The following is a 16,839-nucleotide window of genomic DNA, read 5'->3' as shown; positions in this document are numbered from 1 at the left end:
CGGATGGCAGGATTTTTCATTTGCCCCAACAGTTCTCTGAAAGGGGAAATATGGAGGTTTCAATTGTAGGGGATTCAGCACAGTTTGTCTTAAAGTGATAGTACACTTATTTAGCCATTTTAGGCAGTCCTAACAAAATATGATTTTTGTATCTAATTAATTCGATAACATTATTTTTCATGTACAATTGATATTTTTAAAAACACATTTTGCCACTTGTGGTCGACTGAAGTTGACAGCACATGTACTGAAGGCTTTGGTTAACAGCCAATCACAGCTTAGCTTGTGACCGTCGGGTGAGCTGTGTTTGGTTTTTTATCAAGGCCTTGAATATTGTTGTTTTCAGTTGATAGCAAGTGAAAAAGTATTTTGTTGTTTTTGTAAGTATTAATTGTTCATGAAAAATATTTGGTTATCAAATTATTTCAATTTAATTCAACAACAACAAAAGTTGCATTGAAAAAATCATATTCAGCAGTGCAGGGTTCATTTGAAAAATTGCACATCGTTGAAAGTAAATGTTCATTGAACTTTAAAAAAAAACAAAAAAAAAAACAGGAAAATAAATCATCTGATTCAAAAGTGCTTTTGATCCTATTAAAACAAAACTTATTCACTGAGATTTTTATATTACACTTTAAACCGGCAGACGCCTTACACACACGGAAAATAACGCTAGCACCCCCGTGGAACTACAAATTCTATTCAACTCATTTTATTCTATCCTTCTATTTTATTCATTTTATTCATTTATTCATTATTCATTATATTAATATGCACCAATAGGAATAGCGCCTCCAATTTCAACATGTACAAATTCGATAAAGGACTTCATTTCTATTCTATTCTATTCTATTCTATTCTATTCTATCCAAGTAGGTTGAAGCATATCCATAGTCCACTGTAATCGAGGTATTTTTCCTATGAAATGTTGCTCTGAATAGAACAGACAAAACATGTGTAAAGGTGAACGAATCAAGAAATGACACAAACATGAATTAACACTATTTCATTTGAGCCTTCAGTCCCACCGGTCCAAGGTCCATTTTCATACGTCATCATCAAGGGTCCATCAATTTAACCTAACCCGTGGTAGGTCATCGATGCTCAATTCTCGATGCTTGTTTAAGGCGATTGGGAATCTCTTTCATATAGTGGCATGAAATCAATTTTCTGATCTCGTTCAATGTTTCTGGAACAAGGAGCTTGGAATTAAGACACATGAGCTAAGTTTTGGCTCTGGACAGTGCTGCTGCCCTCTTGTGGGCAAAGGTGAAATTGTAATTAGCCTGTATTTTGCATCCTGGTCAACAGGGATACAAGCCAGAGATGATTAGTTTTATGACAGAGGCTGCGGGCCGAGTAAAATTTGTTACTGCGAACTGCATTTGTCCCCCAGGCTGGACATGTCCGCTTTAGTGCGATGGATAATTTGTTGAAATTGTAGATGGCAGAGCCTCAGTATTAGTAGGTACAGCTCATCTTGACGGCACATATTGGCTTGGTATCTGGGCTGGCAAATGTCAGGTGTTTTTTTTTTTCCTTTCTCCAAAGTTTAATTTAACTGTTATAATCCAAACTATCCGCGGCAAACAGTTAGCTGCCGTATCTTGATGCAAACTTAATTAAACATGTCATTCCGCCAAGCATTTCTCATTGCTGAACGTGTTCCATCAGGCATCAACTGAAACCGGCGACATCACAGAATTTCAGAGTAAGATTCACAAGTCATGGCCTCCATTCTAAAAATATTGTTTCCAAGAAAGAATGGAGCATCTTTTTTGTCTGTCACTGAGGATTTGAAGTCTGCTAAATGTGTATTTCCAATGTGTGAATTATCTTTGGAACAAATGGCCTTTTCTACGTGGGTGGCTCATGTTCTACAAGCTGACTAAGTTGATCAGTTCAAGATATTTTTCCTTTTCTTGAAATTAGAGCGAGGATGCTGATTATGTGCTGCATCTATATATAGCATCATGCTTTGGTGAATACTTGACTCACCATTACTGGCATCTCTTCTAAGATGTGTCTCTCTTTCTAGAGGAGAACTTATTCTTATCCATGTTTTTATCCTTCCCATCCATGTTCTGTTTAAACACCGACCCATCTTGTCCTCCTTTTTCTTCAAATGTTTTTCTCCATCCTTCTCTACCTCTACACTTTTTTTCCCTCATCACTCTCGTGATCCTCTAACCATTGCCCTACTTGTCCAATCCCATCATCCTCCCCCTTGCCCCCTGCCTTATTTCCCCTCTCCCCTCTGCCCTCTCTTAATATTGTGTGCTTCCTCCACCAACTCCACATCTTCTCCCGAGCAAGTTTTATCCCTGTCCCAAATTTGCTTTCTCAGTATTCCTTTTTACCCTCATCCTTTCAACTCTCGGTTTGCCCGTCTTGCCATCATCTAGTCAAAGAGTGTCAGCTGAGTGAGGCAGATGAGTGTAGCACTGCCTGCTAAGTAGTTGAGCACACCATACTTTCAAAGTGCTGTGTGTGCGTGTGTGTGAGTGTGTGTTTCTCAGTGGCCACTATTTCTCACAGCCTCCTATCGTATCCACAAACTCGCTCCTGCTCGCCCTTTTACTTCACAATTCACTCATGCATGCACACACATGCACACACACGCACGTAAATCAGAGTAAAACCTTCATGTATTTTTGGCAGCAGATAATTACTACAGAAAATGTCTCATCTTTTTTTCACAGTGTTTAATACAGTTTATAAATTGACAATGACAGTTTTTTAAAATATGACTAAATGATCAAATAATGTATCTTGCACACAATTACAATGATTGTTCTTAGCACAGACATAGCTACCAATTAGGCATGGGTTGATAACTGTGTTGATAGTTTTCTGTGATGTTTAAATTCTAGTTTTTAACCAGCGCTAATACTGTGTATAACTGGTAATGAGCGCTTTTCTTTTTTGCTTAATCTAACAAAGGGGGCGGTTAAACAGAGCAGAGTATGATTGGCCGCTTGCAGAGTTGACTGAACAAGCCACCTCTTTGTAAATAATTGGATGACAATCGCTGTTTTATTTAACCTTCTTGGCATGCATGGGGTATAAGGGGGAGGTCTTTGTCGTAACCCCTCGGGACCTAAGCAGCATGCTGGAGAACATGACACGTGTGCATGTCTTAACCAATAAATATGCTCAATTTTGATGTCGCACACTTCTAGGAGATGATTGGACAAAGTTTTACCTATCAAAGTCAAGTTATGACACTTAGCATGCCCCCTTTTTATTTTTTGGATCTGGCAAAATAGCTCTTAAAACACGACTTCAAAAAGGTAAATGTAAGTGTGTCCCGTTTTATTTAATCAAAAACACATATTTATGCTCATGCTAGTCAAAATAACTAGCTTTCTGAATAATTCTAAGGGTTGTCAGCAATAACATTCAAAGTTATTTTGAAAATATATCTATATATTTGTTTACATGTGTGTATATATGTGTGTATGTGTATGTATATATACTGTATATGTATGCGGTCTGGTGATACGGTATCACTAGTGTCTCCAAAGTTGACTCAACAAGCTGCCTCTGAAAATAATTAGATGGCAATCGCTGTTTTTTTTTTTTTTAACCTTCTAGGCAAGCACGGAGGATAAGGAGGAGCTATTTGTTTTAAAAATAGCTTACCAGCGACGGCACACTGTGACCTGCTCATATTTATCATTCCGTCAGAATCTAAAATCAGTTGATGCTTACTCCCAATACACTAGCCAATCAGTCTGGTTTTCATTGGAATTGAATGAAAACGTGCAAGCCATATAAATGTTTTAATGGAAATTCCATCAATTTCTCTTCACCCCAACAGCCAGGATCCAGGAGAGCAACTCAGACATCAGATCCCGCCACCTCTTCATCTTCCTCTTCTACTTCCACCTGTACCACTACAAGGGCAGAGGAGAAAAAGCTCTTATCTAAAGACTCCATCCTGTCGCTGTATGCCACAAGCTCAGTGGGCAGTCAGCCACAGAGCCAGCAACAGCCGGCCACTGGGCAAGGTAATATGTAGAACATATTCACACACATGCATACAGTGCTCCAACCAGTTTCATGCAGTTTCATGCTTTGCAGAAGTAATCATTACATTAGACAGGCAGATATATTCATTGTTTTGTCACCGGGTGTCATTCAGAAAGACATTTTCAGAGGATGATCATCAATATTAACTCTTGTGCATTCGCGCATAACATTGAGCAGCTAGCAGCTACCCATTAACTGAAGATCAGCTGTTCACTTACACCACAGCTGATAGTAATCTTGACCTTTCTCTGCATCATCTTGAGATGTCTACCCACTTGTTTTTTTGAGAGCCAACTCAACAAGGAGCCTCATCTGCTAATCAGGCCTCCACTGTAATCTTCCATTATGCTGATGTTAGTTGACAGCTGGTAGCTAATGCTAGTGGTGCATGGGTTATTTTTAAGCGTCCTAAGGAGGACTCTTGCATCATCATCATCATCATCATCACCATCATCACCATTATTATTATTATTATTATTACTATGATTGTTGTTGTTGTTGCTGTTGTTGTTGTTATTGTTATCATTATTGTTATTATTATTATTATTGCTGTCAAGAGATTAAAGATTAGATTAATTATGATCTATAATCGATGTAATTATTTCTTTAATTCTACCTAAAAATTGCTGAGAAAAAAGCTCAACATATTTTTTAATTCAGATACATTGCATTATTGCAGATCAAAATATTGCTATACAACAACAAAGCAGTAACTTCAGTCAATTAACGTCTTCAACAGACTTTAACAGATGCGGTTATAATGATTTACCTTGTCTTGTATGTGAGACAAGTCCCAAATGCTAGCTGCAACCTTAACTTTTAGGCTTTTAAGAGATGCAATTGTGCTGTTTTCCTTTGTCAATTGCCAAATAATTAGAAAATACCAATACCAATACCATTACCAAAATAAAACATCCATCCTGTCTGTTGCAGACAAACACTGGGTGCTCTCGACTTTAGTTTGGCAAAGAGCTTTGCAATGGCTCACTAGAGATGTGTCTTTGCTGATAGTTAGCTGTAACTGCAATCATGGCTAAATGCTTTGCATTGATGTGATAGGCTACACTCGAGCTATTTCATTGGTAAGCAAGCACTTTCTTACATAGAATGCATATCACTCTAATTTTATCAAAGTGACTGAGGGATTTTTTTTAAACTTAAATTTAGAATTCACTGGGCCAACAACTCATGTGAGAGCTCTTCCATTTTCGCATATTCTTTCTGCCTCTGAACCTGCCTCTTACCCACAACGTGAGTCTATCAGTTTATGCCAAACATAATGACAGTCACTGACTGATTTTTGTTTTCCAACTCTCTACAACTCAAGCACAAAAAGCCTGATGCAGAAAAACGTATCTAAACAATGTACAGAAAGCATAACATTAGAGATTAATAATTGGATTGAATGTCATAAAAAACACTAACTATGTATATACATGATTGCATATTTTGACACCCCAAATTATTATTATTATTATTATTATTATTATTATTATTATTATTATTATTATTATTATGCACCTTATATGTAGTGTAAATAATTTAGTGAGGGCTGCACACAAATTGTAATGTCACGTGCATGAAAGATTAATGCCTACCTTGTTAGCCCAGTACACACACTTAAATAAACACATCACACATGCACAAGCATCATCATAGTGGATTAGATCGAAGACAGATGACAGGTTAGTGTGATGAAAAGCAGTCACATCTATTTTCTGTCGTCCAACTTAATCAGAGAAATGATAGCAGACTTGTGCTCTTGCCCCATTTTTAAAATTTGAAATATACTATAGCGTTGCTTGTATGGGTGTGCATACAGTGTGTGTGTGTGTGTGTGTGTGTGTGTGTGCATAATAAGCATGAGAGTTTTCACAGCGTATGTGTCAAAAGTGGGAAACCACTTTGACATTTGTTAGTTGCGAGGCACAAGCAATAGTTTTTCCATAGAATTTACATGTACACATTGATTATGTTGCTCTGTGATTTGTGAACCCTGACACAGGAATGAAAATAAGGATAAAAGGCATTCAGTTACAGTACCTTCGCTGTCCATTTGGAATGTGCTGTGAATAAAGTTAAAATGGGCTAATGTTCAGAATCATTGGGCTGTTATGTGTTGTGCTGTAGGAATAAACATGGGCCAGCCTCAAGTCGCACAGCAGGGCTTCAACAGCACCATAATGGGAGGAGGAACCATGATGTCAGGCATGACTCTACCTAACGGCAGCTACATTGATATGCAGCAGAACATGCACGGCATTCAGCAAGGACAATGGAGTGTGGGCCAGGTAATAGAGAACAATTACAATATGAAATTTAAACTCGTCTCTCAAAGGAGATAAATTCAGCTATATAGCTAATAGCGAATTCTGCTTTACACACCGAATGGGCAAACACGACCTTAACCACCCCCTTACTGATGACTTTGTATTTTTGAGATTATGAGCGGATCTTTTCTTTGCCGCAGTTTTAGCTTTTCATTCAAGATTAATTATGTTCTTTCTTAATAGTTCTCAGTGTTTTTCTTGTCAACCTCTACTGTTTTATTCTCTCTTTTTCTCTCTGTCTCTCTCTCTAATATATGTTAGAGATATATATACACACAATTCCACTGTTTGTTTTTGTTGTGTGTGTGTATATATATATATATATATATATATATATATATATATATATATATATATATATATATATATATATATATATATATATATATATATATAGTCAACCAATAGAGGCATAGAGACATGTCTTGGCTTTTGGAAAATGTTTATATAGAGCTACAGTACCCTTATTTTAGATGCATGAAGGCCTTGAACACCAGCATTAGAACATCATTCCACGTGTGTCTATCTTATTGTGTGTGAGTGTGATAGAGTGGGGAGCCAAGGTACATTGACTGAAAGCCGGTGCGCATTTGAGCTCGCTTTGACTCTTTGTGTGCGCGTGTGGGTGCATACACACATACCTGCACAAAGCTCTCAGATGACCAGATAAGAGAGTGGTGCAGCACCAAGGCACATTCATAATAGATAAGACAAAATGGAAGACTGAGGGCAAGCAGAGAGAGAGGCAGATGAGGTGCTGAATATGGGAGCTTGAGGGGAAGTGTCATGGGGTGACTTGGAGAGTGATGGGAAGATCAGTAATCAAGTCTTTTTCTGTAGTATTTCGGGGTAAAACGTATGCTTTTACTTGTTTGTATTCAAATATTCCTGTCTCTCTTCCTTCCGAAGCTATCCCAGCAAATGTCAGGCATGGCCACAAATGGAGGTGCACCACCTTCAGGCGCCACTGCAGCCAGTTGGCCCGCGGCGCCGACAGCATCCGGACAGACCCTCAGCACCCAGCTGTGGAAGTGACGAGTGGGGAGCCCAGAAATTTCGTCGTGTGATATCTGTGCAACCAACTGAACAACCTTTCCAATATACCCAAGGTTTCCTTCATAAAGACAATACATTGGTTTGGGGAGGGGCAAGGAGGTTGCCCTGAGAGCCGTCATGTTTTGTCTTAATTGGATCTCAATTTGATTTCCTGTTGGTGTTGTGTAAAGAGTAGGTAAAATTACAGCACAAAAAAATCAAAACAAAGCTACAGGACACTGCTGGGCAGAGTATCCACTCTATCGTAGTAATGTTATAGTTCTATAATATCATCATAAAAATGAAAGGTCAATAGTTATTGACGTACATACAGTAGATATAGTTCCCTTGTAGTGTTTGATCACTCTCTCTGCGGTGTTGATAACCCTCCTCTCATGTCGGCCCTCACCTCTTTTTGATCCAGCAGAGCCACGTGGACAGGTGATAGTCTGACCAGTACTGTATTTGTGAGATAATGACGTGTGAACCCCAGAGCCATAGATGACGATCAGCTCATTTATTCATCTCCCAGACACTTGTGCATAATAATTTGTCAATCATGTAGAAAATTGGAGAACAGAAGCATTAAACGTTAAAAATTGTACAGTGATGGATATGAATGCTCAGAGAGTACATCCAAAACATGTCACCACAGGAAAAGTTCTTGTTTCTTTTAAAGGGCCTATATCATAGTTTCCATGGTTAAATATATGCATACATTCATATGCATGGAATCCTACCTTTGGCACAATTCAATTTCTTATGAAATATGAGGCTTTTTTTTTTTTTTTTAATTGGCTGGATTTGTAACCAAGGAAGTGAAACGTCTTCACTGAAACACACACCCTTTCTCACAAATGGCTGCGTCGCCCCCTTTATGATATCAATCGAAAGCTGCCACAATAAAACAATAACAAAAAAGCTAACGTTCTAACTATAAGTCATGGGAGTCAGAGGCGAAGTGAATAAAGTAGCCAAAAACAGGTGTTTTACCAATATAAATTAACGGGAGTTGCCAGAAAAGCAAAAGACGCGTCAAAAGAACACACACAGAAACAAGCCATTCCTTCAATTAAATCGATCCCATTGGGAAACCACTACTCATAACAGTAGTTCCACTCGTGAGTGAATTATTTTCTACAAATGTTGATTTTCACCACTTGGACATTTTCTCCACTAAAAGCTGTTATCTAATAAAAACGTTGCTATTTACTTGGCCAACTCGGTGCAAAATGTCAGGAAAAGACATGGATAAGGTCGCCGTGTGTTTACTTTTGTTCAGGTGTTAAGGGTAGTATAGATGCACTAAAAGCGCCTGTTATCGTCACTTTACCTCTTATTGTTTATCTGCTTGGGCAGTGCTAAAAGCGCAGAATGAGCAAAGAATACTCCCAAAATGTGTCAATGAAGGAAAATAATACTTTGGGGGTATTTAAGGTAAAAAAATAACATAATTAACATGAAAAAGTTAAAAAAGTTGAATTTCCATGTTGCGGACCCTTTAATGTCATTTAGGTTTTATCATGCTGGAAATTTTTAGAAGAACATTATTCATTCATTTTCCATTACTTCAGATTTTGACACACTGTATCTTGGAACCGGCAACTACTGAGCCAGCTGTGCGATGTGAAAATGATTGCATTTATGAATTGATATGGTAAAACATTAGTGGGTGTTTAATGAATTCAGTTCACTTCAATGTTTAACGGCATAAACATTTCATACATTTTTGTTGTTGTTTTGTGATTTTGGAAAAGCAGGTACAACTTGCACAGTTGTTTCGGCATTTGGCATTTCTCTCTCTTTTTAATATATACAGTATATGGGATCTTAGTGAATTAGGTGCTTACAGTGTACAACCGTTTCACTGTTGGAGGGTCCCAATCAAAGGTCTCCTAGGAGATTTATGCAGCCAGATTGCACGTTTCCTTTAGGAAGTAAAAAAAAGCAAGTCCAGCTACTGGGATGCGAGCCAGTAAAGTCATTCTTTTTGTTAGGAGAACTCTCCTGCATTCCTAAAGGCAAATTAAACCACCGCAGAATCACAGCGATTCATCACGGTGCACTTTAAATACCGCAGACAGCACTGCATCTCAGTGTATTGTGGTTCGGTCCCTATGATTGTCATCAGGGAACAGATGAGTAAAATGTGTATTTACAGCTGTAGGACATCCACCAAATGTCATCCCATCCATATCAATACAATGTCTAAAACATAGTTGAGTTTTAACCCAGCGTTCTGCCTTTTTTATTGTGTGTTGTTACGTGCCGTACAAAAGAGCACAATTGGTATGACGCAAATAAACCTGGATGACCAATCAGATGATGGCGACCTGTATGAAAATGTTGGATCGGTCCCATTATTACAATCGAGTTCATCTAGAGAGTAAAAGCAACAGTACAAATGCACGCACCGGGGGAAAAAACATCCCTGCTATGCCGATGCAGAGAAACAGGGTCCCTCTGCCACGCAATAAATATTCACCGTTAAGCATAAAATAAATGTTTTTGGTGCGGATGACAACACATGACATGTCGTCCAGGTTTATTTACATTTGTGTTTACATTTTATGGTGCTTAAAACAAAACGTGTCTTTATATTAATTACCATCAATGTATCCATGTTCATCGCCATCCAAAGAATAGATTTCCTTTGTGTGAGTACCGTTCGTTGTTGTTTGGGGGTTCCATTCTATTTGTATTGGTCCCAGCATATACCAGCAGAACATTTGGAATAAAATGTGATGTATCCAACATGTGACCTCATTATTAAGTACGGTTTTATCCTGTGTTATGCAAGAGTATAGTGCTGCGTTTACTGTACAAATGGAGAACTTTTACATGTAGTACTTCATTAACCGAATGTCTCCGAAAACTGAGTTTGGACCTGATGTTAACCCGAATATGCCTGTATTTTCAGTGGATCCGGAAAGTATTCACAGCGCTTCACTTTTTCCACATTTCAGCCTCATTTCAAACTGTAATCACTTACCTTAACATTCTACACACATAACCCACTGTGACGATTTTTTTAAAACTTTTTTTTTAATTTATTAAAAAGAGAAAACTGAGAAACATTTACATAAGTATTCACAGCCTTTGCTTAATACTTTGATACACCTTTGGGAGCGATTACAGCGTTTTTTAATATGAGGCCATGCGCTTAGCACCACAATCTCTAGGCATTTCTTCCCATTCTTCTTTGCTGTACTTCTCAAGCGCCATCATCTTGGATGAGAAATGTCTGTGTACAGCCATTTTCAGATCTCTCCAGAGATGCTCAAGTCTGGGCTCTGGCTGTGCCACTCCAGCTGTCCTGCAGAAAATAAAACCTTCGCCCCAATCTGAGTTCAAGAGCACTCTGAAGCATGTTTTCATCTAGGATATCTCTGTATATAGCTGCATTATTTTTTCGTTCTATTCTGACAAGTCTGCCAGTTACTGCTGCTGAAACACATCCCAATCGCATGATTCTGCCACCACCATGTTTCACTGCAGGGATAGTCTTGGCCTGGTGATGAGCGGTGCCCGGTTTTCTCCAAAAATGATGCTTGGCATTCACACCAATGATTTCAAGCTTGGTTTCACAATTTTGAATATATATATATATATATATATATATATATATATATATATATATATATATATATATATATGTATATGTGTGTGTGTGTGTGTGTGTGTTTGTGTATATAAATATATATATATATATATATATATATATATATATATATATATATATATATATATATATATATATATATATATATATATATATATATATATATATATATGTCATAGGAGTGTGGAAAAAGTTTTGAGGGGAACAATGCAATTACTGCAATTTAAGTATCACTACGTTGTTACCACATAAACATTTTATTCATGGATACTGTAAAGACATTACATAGTCAGAAAGTCAGGTGAAAATCACACCAGCCTACTAGAATACACACAATTCTTGCTGAGACCCTTCAGACGATTTGTTTTGTGTTTTATGTACCGAGCAGCGGCTCGGTGGAAAAGCGGTTAGCACGTCCACCCCACAGTTCAGAGCCTGAGTCAAATCCACCTCGCTCCGGTCTTCCTGCGTGGAGTTTCATGTTCCCCCCGAGTCTGTGTGGATTCTCTCCAGGCGCTTCCTCCCACACTCCAAAAACATGCATGACAGGTTTAATGGACACTCTAAATGCTCCTTAGTTGTAGGGTTAGGGTTGTTCACCCCTCTGTGTCCTGTGATTGGCTGACAACCTGTTCAGGGTGTCCCCCATCTACTGCCTGTAGACAGCTGGGATAGGCACCAGCAAGCCTGCACCCCGAGTGAGGAGAAGCGGCTCTATAAAATGGATGGATGGAAGCATGGATGGACTGAGCATTCTCACTTAGCATAAAGCTCCAAAACAATCAGTTTCGTTTTGATTTACATTCATATATTGAAATATAAAAGATCACAGCTTGTGTGTAGTTGTGACCGTATTCTGGTGAACGTCAGCAGCCAACATGAATGTAATTGTGTCAAATGCAAGTTTTCGATTTAATACCGCCCTTCAGCCTGCTTCATCAGGCATTCATACGTATGAACGTTTGTATTTTGTATTTTATTTTATTGATATTTCTCGAACACACATTCAGGTCTCCCTTCTTGATTAAGAAAGGACATATGACATTTGAGGATCTCTTTCATAATGTCCTGACTCCGACCTACATTCCAATGTTGCATTCAGCATCATTGGTTGGTGGCACTTTATGACTGCAAACTAAATGACGCCGATTCAGTGGTCCAATCACATGTTGTGATTCAATTAATTACCAATTGTTTGATGGCAATCTCTGGTCTTGTTGATCTTCCCAAACTTGTTTTGTCTCTCTGTTGATACACATAAAGCAACACACCAATTTCAGAAAATTAAAGTGCATCCCTGCATAACCCAATTTCTCACTATCACTAACTGAAAAAGTTACAGTAATCATGACAGACAGTGTTGGCAAGTACTTTTAAACAGACCGCGTTTTGTTTAGTGTTACATCACAGTATTACACACCAACAGTAATCCTTAAATGCTTTAAGAAAATCACCTTTAAAACAAACAAAAAAAAACAGTTACTGCCCCTCCCCCCCCCCAAAAAAAAACAATCCAAACAAACAAAAACAACAACGTTTGAAAGAATTTTCATTGTATTGTTTAGTCTGGGACCAGGATTTGCTGGGAACGTCTATAGTCTCTTTGTGAGCCCTAAAGCATCCTTCAGGTGCTGAAAATAGATGGAGAGACAATGTTCAGTGCCATCCAGGTGTCACTATTCATGTTGACAGGTCTTCTTGACTGATGCACCTCCTCCTTGTGTTGACGTTCATTGAGGAGAGGGAACTGTACGTGACCAGAAACTTCCAGCTAAGTTGAGGATCCCGAATCCCCTTTTTGTTGGAAAATGCACTTCCGTTCAGAGCTCACACCTCAACGAGCACCGTATCTTTTGGAGGTTTAGACTCATTTCCAAGGTATGGTTTCTCCGTGCGTGTGTGCCAAACCAGCACCTGGGGGGAAAACAGCAAGAAGACGGCGATTCAGTTACAACGACTAACACAAAACATTTATGCGGATACAGGTGACAGTCGTACGTTTTTTAAACATATTTCAAAATGGTGTTTTAAAAAAATCCCCTCAGAATTCTCAACACCAGAAATTGTAAATGAACAAGAAAATAAATCTATTTCTTAAAAAAAAAGTGACGACTCATCACACGGACTTTGTTGAGGTGCAGTGGCAGTAATTCCTGCCCAAAATATTTTGAAATATGTCACAAGCATGTATCTTTGGGCAGTTTCTTGGTTAAAATTATTTAAAAAAAACAACAATAAAACAAAATTAGACAATGGCAACAATTTGAACGAAAAAAATAAAACATCCAAGCATAATATAGTCTCATAAGGTTACAGATAAGAAAAGTAGATAGGTCTGTATCCCCTCAGTACTATGCAAGTTGATTACTTTTTGCCTGAAATGTTATGTTGCCCACGCCCCAGCCATTACAGTAAAAATCAGATATAAACTATATAGCGTTATGGACCAAATAACACATATTTGCTTGGTTATGAATGACTAGTTTTTTTTATACATTTATACCTTAAATTTAAAAGTCCTTAGCACAGCCCTACTTTCCTCTGTAGAGACATTAGATTTTAGACATCTCTCTCCATAAATCTTTGTCTATGTGACAAGGTGCTGATTGAAAAAGCACATTTGAGTCAGCATGGTTTGTTAAAAACTCATCAGTAGCAACAGCAATTGTGTCAGGCACTCAGAATCAAAGTGTGCAGAGTCATTTCCATTTATCACGCCGGCCTATAGGAAGAACTCAAGTGCTGCTAGTTCGCCGCTTGCGACAGCTATAATGTAGCCTGAGCCACTAGGAAACACAGGTAACCGGTGTCATATGTTAATGTCAGCATAATAAGTCATTTGTTAACACTTTGAAATGGCAATCGAAAGGGATTTCAGAATAATGTCTTAGTTGTCTTGGCTAGACTAGTCCAGCTGCTAGGAACTTCACGATAAAAGCATAACAAGGCATTTTTGTCCATAAATGATTTGGTAAACTAAGGTTAATTTTGAAGTTGGGTTTCTCATCGCGTTTCGCCATTTTAACGGTCACGCGGAGCATTAACAATGGTTGCTGTGATTGGCTTGACATTTTTTTCCACTAATAAACAGGTATCCAAAATTCCTCCAGCATTTTTAGAAAGGAGCTTTCTGAATTACTCGAGGAGTCGTTTCAGCCCTAATGTCTACATACACCCAAATAACACCAAAATAGCAACAGTAAACAATGGAAACAAGTAAAAAAAAAAACTGACCCAGTATCTCCACTAAAACTGAATTTGGTATGAACCCAGCCACACTGAGCACGCCGGGTTTCTCTTTGGACCACATTACTTTCATCAATACGGCCAAATCATGTAGGAAACCTATCTAAGAAACCATCGCTGTTGATAGCATTATTTGATGTTGGAAGCATCGGTCACAAAAGAGAAAAAGACACTGTCCTTCAAAACCCGCAGACCTCATAGCTGGCGAAGACCAACTTCTAAATGGCTTTCAGATGCATAATTAGGAGAGTGAATGAATAAGGAAAGGGAGTCGGTCTGCACCGTGCTGCTGTGAAATTTGCCCATTACTAGTACTACTACTATCTGTTTTCCTTTCCCGCAGCTTTTTATACACTTTGCAATCAGTGTCACAGCATTTGCCAAGAGTGACTCCACTAGTTCTTGCTCTTTTTATAATTATCCTTTGCCTGAAGCTTATTAGCTTATAATTCAGATATGTGTGACATTTGTGGCTCCAAAGCAACATTTTGCACTCTGAGATTCACAAGGGTTTGATTTATAGCAGGCTGAAAATACCACAAGTGCGTGTGGGCTTATTCACTTGGAATATGTCACTTCCTGCCCACTGTGCCACTAATTGCTCCACTTTGCATACTTAACGAGACTAATGCTGCATCTAAGAACTATGCCGGAGCTGTGGGGACTGAGCGTACGTACGCTATGCATATGTGTGTGCGCGCACCTGTCCTAGCCACGTACTAGGAGAAGCCTTTGTGTTGACCTGAATTATTCCGTCCTTTTTATCACATTTGGCATGTCTGAATGTTCTTTGATGGTTTTGTGTGTGTGTGTGTGTGTTTTAACTCTCACTGTTCCTTCTTCCCTGAGGCGACTTGGAGACAAAAAGCTTTAGCTGGGTGTTTTATTCCCCTTAATGGTATACAGATGAGACGGGGCTACTCCCCGTCAGAAACGCACGTTTGAGCATGAAAAGGAAATTTCCCCAAATATAAAACAACCAATGCATTGTCCTCCTATTTTTTGCCATCACCAGTGTTGGAAGTAATGCATTACAAAAGTAATGTAATGTAAGGAATGTAATAACTGTAATGCTACTTTCGGTTCGTCAGAGATAAAGAAAAGACTATAATAATTAGGTGCACTTAAAGTGCAGCACCTAAAGTGGATTCACCAGCATTTGGAAACGCTGTCAGCAAGATCCCTGTAGCAACTAGCAGTAAGGACAAGGTAAGCTAACGCTAATTTTCACTGGTTTCTACTGACGTTAATACCGATTTCTAATTGGTATTAATTATAGACTATAAATAGTTCTCGTCAATTAAGATGAAGCATAAAAAATTCATGTTAGCCAGTATGTTAAACACCTTCACAATAATGTACGTAGGCTAGCTGCTAACGGTAGCCCCACCGAAACCATCTATTTTTCAAACATATTTCTGTAACCTAGCCAAGTGATTTTGAATTTGAATACTAATACAGTATTTAAATTGTGGAATGCACTAACGTTTTTTTTTATAAAGCATAAACAATGCATTATTCTGTGAAGCTAAGTAATAAAAGGGACTAAAATACATACAGGAAAGAGGTGGCCTGGTGTCACAGCAACAATGTCCACCTCAACACAGACAAAACCAAAAAACTGATCATAGACTCAAGGCGGCAGTTGGAGCTGCACAAAACGGCATTAGAGCATGTCTGCGCTCCGGTACCAGTCCATGGATCAACTGGTACCGGGCCGCAGGGGCGGCACCCAAAATAATGATGTTTTGGAACTGGTGTAATTTATCCTTTAACAGTTCATTCATTTGTGCTTTGTTTGGCTTGATCTTGGTGTTTTTGTGTTTTTGTGTACATTTTGTTGTGAGGAAGGAGGGTGTCACTGTCAATGACACACGTGTGGCTCTGTCTCTTTGTGAAATCTGGCCCATGATTGTCTGTAAGATGTACTTTCTTTGTAAGACGGTTGTCATTTATGCCCAAAATTAGTTTTTTTATTGATCCACAACTTGTGACTGTGGCTATCATGCTAGCTAATGTTTGTTATTATCTTCAGCATATTGCCGCCTTGTATGCATTTAGCTCGTTAGAATTTCCGTTTGTGCCAGGTTTTCCCTTTGGTATATGTTAGCTTATGCAAAGGTTTTGCTTTGATAAGTTCTCGTTTGCATCTAATTATCCTTTAGTATTGAAATGAATCGTTTTTGTAATGGAGTTATATACTTGATTTAATCAATGTAACTTGTGTACATTTTTGTTCATTTTGAGGCAGCAGCCTCAAAAGGTTTTTCAAGACTCAAGCAAGCCGAGGGTTCCCATTAGTTTGTCGTTAATGGCGAGCTCATATTTTATATGCACTTTATATATTTGCCATTCGCCCTCCTCCTACACAATAAAAAGCGTTGACTGGTCCGCGGAGATAAAAAGGTTGGGGACCCTTGATGTAAAGCTTTAGGAATAAAAGCTCAGCACTGCAGCTAAAAAGCTTGCTTTCACAACAAGTACTATGGATCTGCAGCCATGTTTGGTTCAATGAAACTAGCCTTAGAGGATGGAAGCAAACCATGATTACTGCGCTCCCTAATAAAG

General features: G+C 38.5%; 2 protein-coding genes and 1 long non-coding RNA gene across 5 annotated transcripts in view; 2 read left to right on the top strand and 1 right to left on the bottom strand.

The window, feature by feature from the left end:
• LOC148420104 (stromal membrane-associated protein 1-like) overlaps positions 1-10,157 on the top strand; it is a 54,247-nt gene extending 44,090 nt beyond the window's left edge. For all 3 annotated transcript variants that reach the window (XM_088421909.1, XM_088421908.1, XM_088421907.1), the window contains 3 exons: positions 3,827-4,016; positions 6,169-6,329; positions 7,278-10,157. In XM_088421909.1, coding sequence (XP_088278035.1) covers positions 3,827-4,016; positions 6,169-6,329; positions 7,278-7,403 — 477 coding nt within the window. In that variant the 3' untranslated portion in view covers positions 7,404-10,157. The remainder of the gene's footprint in view (positions 1-3,826; positions 4,017-6,168; positions 6,330-7,277) is intronic.
• A 1,106-nt stretch (positions 10,158-11,263) lies between these two features.
• b3gat2 (beta-1,3-glucuronyltransferase 2 (glucuronosyltransferase S)) overlaps positions 11,264-16,839 on the bottom strand; it is a 37,792-nt gene continuing 32,216 nt past the window's right edge. Inside the window, exon 4 of the mRNA XM_088422063.1 lies at positions 11,264-12,939. Within this exon, the coding sequence (XP_088278189.1) occupies positions 12,853-12,939 (87 nt within the window). The 3' untranslated portion in view covers positions 11,264-12,852. The remainder of the gene's footprint in view (positions 12,940-16,839) is intronic.
• LOC148420102 (uncharacterized) overlaps positions 15,117-16,839 on the top strand; it is a 40,911-nt gene continuing 39,188 nt past the window's right edge. The window contains exon 1 of the long non-coding RNA XR_015866459.1: positions 15,117-15,480. This is a non-coding gene — a long non-coding RNA (uncharacterized LOC148420102). The remainder of the gene's footprint in view (positions 15,481-16,839) is intronic.

This window comes from Hippichthys cyanospilos, chromosome 8 (assembly GCF_059441005.1).
Source record: "Hippichthys cyanospilos isolate Australia breed blue-spotted pipefish chromosome 8, RoL_Hcya_1.0, whole genome shotgun sequence".
In the NCBI taxonomy this organism is placed as follows: Eukaryota; Metazoa; Chordata; class Actinopteri; order Syngnathiformes; family Syngnathidae; genus Hippichthys; species Hippichthys cyanospilos.
Note: the sequence above shows the minus strand (reverse complement) of the source record. Positions and strands in the feature narration are given on the sequence as shown.